The 8,590-nt window shown below is 44.1% G+C and overlaps 1 protein-coding gene across 1 annotated transcript in view; it reads right to left on the bottom strand.

Annotated features, from left to right (window-relative positions):
• The window catches only part of LOC121371602 (calmodulin-beta-like), a 66,661-nt gene that overhangs the window by 3,403 nt on the left and 54,668 nt on the right, over window positions 1–8,590 (bottom strand). The window contains exon 4 of the mRNA XM_041497617.1: window positions 2,524–2,766. Coding sequence (XP_041353551.1) covers window positions 2,524–2,766 — 243 coding nt within the window. The remainder of the gene's footprint in view (window positions 1–2,523; window positions 2,767–8,590) is intronic.

Below are 8,590 nucleotides of genomic sequence, written 5' to 3' on the forward strand. Positions count from 1 at the left end.
AACATAGGAGAGATGCATTGCCTGGGGAAGTGACAGTCCCCCTACATGTAACATAGTAGGGATGCTTTGCCTGGGGAAGTGACAGTCCCTCTACAGGTAACATAGGAGAGATGCATTGCCTGGGGAACTGACAGTCCCCCTACAGATAACATAGGAGAGATGCATTGCCTGGGTAAGTGACAGTCCCCCTACATGTAACATAGTAGGGATGTTTTGCCTGGGGAAGTGACAGTCCCCCTACATGTAACATAGTAGGGATACTTTGCCTGGGGAAGTGACAGTCCCCCTAAAGGTAACATAGGAGAGATGCATTGCCTGGGGAAGTGACAGTCCCCATACAGGTAACATAGTAGGGATGCTTTGCCTGGGGAAGTGACAGTCCCCCTACAGGTAACATAGGAGGGATGCATTGCCTGGGGAAGAGACAGTCCCCCTATAGGTAACATAGGAGAGATGCATTGCCTGGGGAAGAGACAGTCCCCCTACAGGTAACATAGGAGAGATGCATTGCCTGGGGAAGAGACAGTCCCCCTACAGGTAACATAGGAGAGATGCATTGCCTGGGAAAGTGACAGTCCCCCTACATGTAACATAGTAGGGATGCTTTGCCTGGGGAAGTGACAGTCCCTCTACAGGTAACATAGGAGAGATGCATTGCCTGGGGAACTGACAGTCCCCCTACAGATAACATAGGAGAGATGCATTGCCTGGGTAAGTGACAGTCCCCCTACAGGTAACACAGGAGAGATGCATTGCCTGGGGAAGTGACAGTCCACCTACAGGTAACATAGGAGAGATGCATTGCCTGGGGAACTGACAGTCCCCCTACATGTAACATAGTAGGGATGCTTTGCCTGGGGAAGTGACAGTCCCTCTACAGGTAACATAGGAGAGATGCATTGCCTGGGGAAGTGACAGTCCACCTACAGGTAACATAGGAGAGATGCATTGCCTGGGGAACTGACAGTCCCCCTACATGTAACATAGTAGGGATGCTTTGCCTGGGGAAGTGACAGTCCCCCTGCATGTAACATAGTAGGGATACTTTGCCTGGGGAAGTGACAGTCCCCCTAAAGGTAACATAGGAGAGATGCATTGCCTGGGGAAGTGACAGTCCCCATACAGGTAACAAATTAGGGATGCTTTGCCTGGGGAAGTGACAGTCCCCCTAAAGGTAACATAGGAGAGATGCATTGCCTGGGGAAGTGACAGTCCCCCTAAAGGTAACATAGGAGAGATGCATTGCCTGGAGAAGTGACAGTCCCCCTACAGGTAACATAGTAGGGATACTTTGCCTGGGGAAGTGACAGTCCCCCTAAAGGTAACATAGGAGAGATGCATTACCTGGGGAAGTGACAGTCCCCCTAAAGGTAACATAGGAGAGATGCATTGCCTGGGGAAGTGACAGTCCCCCTAAAGGTAACATAGGAGAGATGCATTGCCTGGGGAAGTGACAGTCCCCATACAGGTAACATAGTAGGGAGGCTTTGCCTGGGGGAAGTGACAGTCCCCCTACAGGTAACATAGGAGGGATGCATTGCCCGGGAAGGTAGCAGTCCCTCTACATGTAACATAGGAGAGATGCATTACCTGGGGAAGTGACAGTCCCCATACAGGTAACATAGTAGGGAGGCTTTGCCTGGGGGAAGTGACAGTCCCCCTACAGGTAACATAGGAAGGATGCATTGCCCGGGAAGGTAGCAGTCCCTCTACATGTAACATAGGAGAGATGCATTGCCTGGGGAAGTGACAGTTCCCCTACAGGTAACATAGTAGGGATACTTTGCCTGGGGAAGTGACAGTCCCCCTAAAGGTAACATAGGAGAGATGCATTGCCTGGGGAAGTGACAGTCCCCCTACAGGTAACATAGTAGGGATACTTTGCCTGGGGAAGTGACAGTCCCCCTAAAGGTAACATAGGAGAGATGCATTGCCTGGGGAAGTGACAGTCCCCCTAAAGGTAACATAGGAGAGATGCATTGCCTGGGGAAGTGACAGTCCCCCTAAAGGTAACATAGGAGAGATGCATTGCCTGGGGAAGTGACAGTCCCCATACAGGTAACATAGTAGGGAGGCTTTGCCGGGGGGAAGTGACAGTCCCCCTACAGGTAACATAGGAGGGATGCATTGCCCGGGAAGGTAGCAGTCCCTCTACATGTAACATAGGACGGATGCATTGCCTGGGGAAGTGACAGTCCCCCTACAGGTAACATAGGAGGGATGCATTGCCCGGGAAAGTGGCAGTCCTCCTTATAGCAAAACAAAGACTCACGGGAGCTTCATGATGTTTTGAAAATATCCTTTTGAGTCTGCACCACACAAAAATACGATTTTAAAAATATTAACGATTTTGTCGTTCAGGGCTTCATTAAATACCAACGTATCGTAACGCTAAAATATCCCTAAAGAGTAGAATGTAGATGGACACTTAAGGTGATCTTTACCGCTAACATTACTTCACAAATAGTATCCCAGATTCTCGTCAACGCGTGTACAAGAAATACAGTTCGCATATTTGGTTACCTTCGTAGTTGATGAGGCCGTCGCCGTCGAGGTCAGCCTCCTTGATCATGTCGCTGACCTCCTTGTCCGTGAGCGACTCGTCCAGCGTGTGCATGACCTGCTTGAGCTCGGCGGCGTTGATGAAGCCATCGCCGTTCTTGTCGAAGATGTTGAAGGCGTCCTGCATCTCCCTGTTCTCCGCCTCGCGCTGACACTTGCTGCTCATCATCTGGGCGAACTCGCTGAAGTCGATCGTGCCGTTACCTGAACATGGAAAATAAAGGAAGGAAATGTTTTATTTAACGACGCACTCAACACATTTTATTCACGGCTATATGGCGTCGGACAGAAAATGAAGATAATGAATATTAAAAAAGTTTGTTTTATTTAAAGACACCACTCGAGCACATTTACTTGTTTTTAATCGTCGGCTATTGGATGTAAAACATGTGGTAATTTTAACATGTAGCCTGAGAAAGAAAACCCGCTATATTTTTCAAATTAGTAGCAAGGGTTCTTTTATATGCACCATCCCACAGACAGGACAACACACACCACGGCCTTTGGTAATGCATATTAGTTTAACAACACCTTCAGCACATTTTAGTCTATGATTATAATCTCTTGGTCCATTCCTGGAGGAATTGTGGTAAGGTAGCTTACAGGCTTTTTAAATACACTGATGTCTTTTTAGGGCAGTATAGGTGGGACGTAGCCAAGTGGTAAAGCGCTTGTTTGATGCGCGGTCGGTTTAGGATCGATTCCCGTCAGTGGGCCCATTGGGTCATTTCACGTTGCAGCCAATGCACAACGACTGGTATGTGCTATCCTGTCTATGGGATGGTGCATATAAAAGATCCCTTTCTACTAATGTAAAGATGAAGCGGTTTTCTTCTCTAAGACTATATGTCATAATTAACTTTGTGTCAAATCAATCTAAACGTAATAATCGTAATACATTGTTAGGGCCGAAGTTTACAACAAGTCAGCACATTTAAAAACGACGGGTATTTGATGTCTAACATATGGTTAGTTTGACCCTTGATACACGGAGATAAGTTAAAGTTTGTTTTGTTTAACGACACCACTAGAACACATTGATTTATTAATCTTCGGCTATTTGATGTCAAACATTTGGTATTTTTTACATATAGCATGAAAAAGAAAGCTCACTATATTTTTCAAATTAGTAGCAAGGGTTCTTTTAAATGCACCATCCCACAAACAGAATAGCACATACCACGGTCTTTGGTATACCAATCGTGGTGCACTAGCTGGAACAAGAAATAGCCCAATGGGCCCACCGACGGGGATCGATCCTAGACCGACCGCGCATCAATCAAGCGCTTTACCACTGGGCTGCGTCCCGCCCCCACAGAGAGAAAACCCGCTAGAGCCACAAACGCTTCTCCGGAAAGGCAGCAAGGGAGCTTTTATATGCACTTCACTATAGGCAGGGAAGTAGATACCACGACTTGTTATGTACCAGTAGCGGGGCACTGGTTGGGTCTAGAAAACAAAATGGAGTCCATTGATGACGATAGATCCTACGACCCTTCGCATTCTAAGCGAGTGCTGTACGTTAAGATGAAGATGTGAGATAAGAAATATATACGATGTGTTGTATGAAGTCGCGGTGAGATGTCCATCATCTGACCTTTAAAAGCTTTGTCAAAGATACTGATTGCGGTTTTATGACATGACACTGTAAAGTATTTCGATCTTCTAATGGAGTATCGCGCTACTTACTTCCTGTTTGGCATGCTAATGTCTAGACGACACATGCAATGCGTTGGTTGCCCTTGTGTTTGTAACAGCTCAAATGATGTTTTGTTGCTGCTCTGACAAAATACGTCCGTGGTTATTTCTAATTGAGACTCAAGCACGTGTCTTGGGCACGCGACCCAGCTGCTAAGACCGTCTGTTTAGGCCAAAGTGTTAAAATGTTATAGCTTCTCGGTTACTCTAGACACCGGCCTCAGTGTTGTAATGGTTAAGTCATCGGTACCGGCTTTCACCTATAGCGAGTTTAACGACTCGATGGGTTGGTGTAATAGAGAGAGAGAGAGAGAGAGAGAGAGAGAGAGAGAGAGAGAGAGAGAGAGAGAGAGAGAGAGAGAGAGAGAGAGAGAGAGAGAGAGAGAGAGAGAGAGAGAGAGAGAGAGAGAGAGCGAGAGCGAGAGAGAGAGAGAGCAGATTATATCTGATCGCAGTTTAATCTTGACGATTAAACAACGTTGGGTATATCCAAAAAGGAAACATTGCTTTTCTTCCCCTTCCCTTGCCCACCCCTGATCCAAACTTTTATACCCTGTCTATTATTATCAAGACTAAGAAAACATGAGTTTGTAATTAAAAAGTTTCACTTCTGTGTACTATTTTTTTCAGTGCTTTTGTTCTTACTATATCATCGATTCCATTATGCTTAGTATAACAAATTAAAACACGAGTCGTGTGACGGAACATGCTCTTATCTTTTCGCCTGTGGCGATGCTAATTGTTTTAGAGGGCCGTGTGCGACCGTACCCCCTAATACAAACTTAGACCAGGTGTGGAAGCCATATGGCCAGTAGTTACGTAATAACTCAGGTAGTGCGGTTTTACGACCGTGGTTTCTGGCGAACTAGGCGACAGTAAGTCTGACCATCTAAGAAAAAATACCGTCTCTGGGAGTTGTGGGAATATCACATGATAGGTGAGGTACCGCGTTGTGCTCCCAGGCGATATTCGCTGTCTCTCAGATTTTTGAATAAATAGATAGGATTTTAGAGATATCGGTTTCAGGTGTCAAGTCGTTGCCTCCCAAATGGATTATCACTAAATCCGGCTTATAGCCAAGGGCCTCTGTTAGCAAATCCTCTGGTATGCGGTCTGACCGCATACCACCCCGTCCATAAAAACGGCATTCCGCATCTACTTTCAAATCGCTACCGGTTTGTTGCTCCAATCTCCTTACATAACTACTGCCAAAATAGCAACTCGAACCATGATTAATTCATTAATGAGTTATACGAACATAGCTATCTTTATACCCAACTGTGATTCACAGCAGAACCGTTAATTGGAGCAAACTAATAACCAATCAGAAACCAGATAAGACGCCAATTAGGACATCATAATAACGACAGCTCATTGGCTAAGTTTGGATCCCCCCTAACCAAAATACCTTTAGAAAATGACCACACGGTTTAACCAGATAAGAATTTAATATAATATTGCTGTTTTCTATTTTCAGTTAGCCACAGTGTGCGTCACGGACACGGACTTTACCTGTATATAATGCACTTATATATTTCTTTGCCAATAAATGGAACCCTCTTTATTTTTTTTTACGAACTATGTATATATGTTAAAGCACTGCTTTTTTAACCAATATACTACACTATAAGGGACAACCCCCTTCAAATTAGATAGATAAGCTAGAATAACTCCCCCTCTGGCCTTGTATTTCATTAATCCAAGGGGGGGGGGGGGGGGGGGGGAGTGGTGGCTCTGAAAAGACGTTGGTTGCATTACACTCGATTAGGATGCTAGGACAATAGGAACAACCTAAACACCATAATAGGGAACACATACAAAACAACATGCTCTGCAACAGTACACAGGGTGCATTGCCTAATCATAATAATGCACCCGCACCCAGTCAGTGGCCCAGCACGTACTCTAATAAAGAGCTGAACAAAAGAATATCAGCTCCGAGTACAAAAATTGCACTGCACCCAGGGAATGGCTGAACAAAAGAATATCAGCCTACCCTACCCAAACCCCCAAAAGCTGCTGGTGTGTACTTGGTGATTTGGAGATGGAGGAATAACAACGGCTGCAAGACCGACACAACGATCTGGACCCCTGAAACGGCCGCCTACCTACCGGTGTTACTACAATGCACGAGTCTCCCCTGGGTTGTCATGCCACGACCAGAAGCGGTCAGGCCCTTTCTCAGGGCCCGATGGGCAACCTAGGGAGACACCACAGTAACACCTAGGTCTAATTAACGAGCTACTCTCGATATACTAAAGTCAAAACTTATACTAGCTCTACTATCCTTTACAGTTTAGACTGACCATTCAAAATTCGCGCCAAAATTCCTTCAAATCAAAACTGCGCACCTTTTCTCTTTGGCATATTAACTGCCATAGCACCACCACCCACCCCCGCCTGCTACCGATCCCGGTCGGACTGCTGGTGCTCCCTTGCACCTGCCAGTGCAGGCGGTCCCCCCCCCCCCCCCCAACTTTCTGTCTTGGACGACAGAGCTTGCTCCGCAAGCACTTGCGCCCACGACAGGCGTGCGCTACAACAGCTTGCTCTGAATGTGCACGTTAAACCCTATGACATGACATGACATGACATGAGATATCGGGGAGAAACATTGGAAGTATTCAGGGGAAACGGACGTCGTCCACTGAACGATCTATGTACGTTCAGTCCGGACGTGGTAAATATATTTTTCTGCTCTGTTGTATAACCTTGATGTGATTGATGTGACTTTAAATATTTTAATACTGTATTATACCAATATTCTTTAGACAGTGTCTACGGTAATCTGACGAAGTAAATTGTAGGCTTCACTGTTCTAACATATTAAAGCTTAGCCAGTCATCCTAGAGGACCTAGGTAAACTGTAGGTTATTGTCTTTATTGTGATAGGTACCAGTATTAATTCTGTATTACAAGGTTACTGAATGAGTAGTTACGGGTTAATTAAAAATTAACCAGTTAGGAATAGAGTTGTAATTCCTTTATTAATTAAGTTCCCCTGGCAGCGTTTCTCAATTATCACACGTGTGTGTGTGTGTTGTATCACCGTGAAGTGATTAGAATATAGTGTAATCTAGACACCTAGTGATTAACTAATTAAGTGATTAGTTCTGGGTTGTTATATTTGTTGTTGTTAATTAACTACTGCGGCAAGTACATTTGTCAGCGTAGTGTTAATACAAATTCTAAAGTGTATTGTGTTTTGTTGTGTTTTCTAGTGAACTAAACGTGCTATATATATATATATATTTATATAAGATCTTAACTCTGATATACCTAGAGCCGAGCCACTCGGGTATTGGACTGCCCGATACAGAGAGATCTAATAGATATACAGTTAGGAGAGATATTTGGATAATCGTGTTTTATTCAGTTACGGGTATTATAGGATCCCCGTGACAAGACGATTCTGGTGTAAATCCATTGTTGTATTCAAAATACAACAACGCCTGTCAGAATATCATCAAACTTTCTCATATAGAAGATACAACAACGCCTGTCAGAATATAATCAAACTTCCTCATAGACAAGATACAACAACGCCTGTCAGAATATCACCAAACGTTCTCATAAAGAAGATACAACAACGCCTGTCAGAATATCACCAAACGTTCTCATATAGAAGATACAACAAAGCCTGTCAGAATATAACCAAACTTTCTCATATAGAAGATACAACAACGCCAGTCAGAATATCACCAAACTTTCTCATATAGAAGATACAACAACGCCTGTCAGAATATCACCAAATTTTCTCATAGAGAAGATACAACAACGCCAGTCAGAATATCACCAAACTTTCTCATATAGAAGATACAACAACGCCTGTCAGAATATCACCAAACTTTCTCATATAGAAGATACAACAACGCCTGTCAGAATATCACCAAATTTTCTCATAGAGAAGATACAACAACGCCTGTCAGAATATCACCAAACTTTCTCATATAGAAGATACAACAACGCCGGTCAGAATATCACCACACTTTCTCATATAGAAGATACAACAACGCCTGTCCGAATATCATCAAACTTTCTCATAGACAAGATAGAACAACGCCTGTAAGAATATCACCGAACTTTCTCATAGACAAGATACAACAACGCCTGTCAGAATATCACCAAATTTTCTCATAGAGAAGATACAACAACGCCTGTCAGAATATCACCAAATTTTCTCATAGAGAAGATACAACAACGCCGGTCAGAATATCACCAAAATTTCTCATATAGAAGATACAACAACGGCTGTCAGAATATCACCACACTTTCTCATATAGAAGATACAACAACGTCTGTCCGAATATCTTCAAACTTTCTCATAGAC

Source organism: Gigantopelta aegis, chromosome 4 (assembly GCF_016097555.1).
Source record: "Gigantopelta aegis isolate Gae_Host chromosome 4, Gae_host_genome, whole genome shotgun sequence".
NCBI lineage: Eukaryota > Metazoa > Mollusca > Gastropoda > Neomphalida > Peltospiridae > Gigantopelta > Gigantopelta aegis.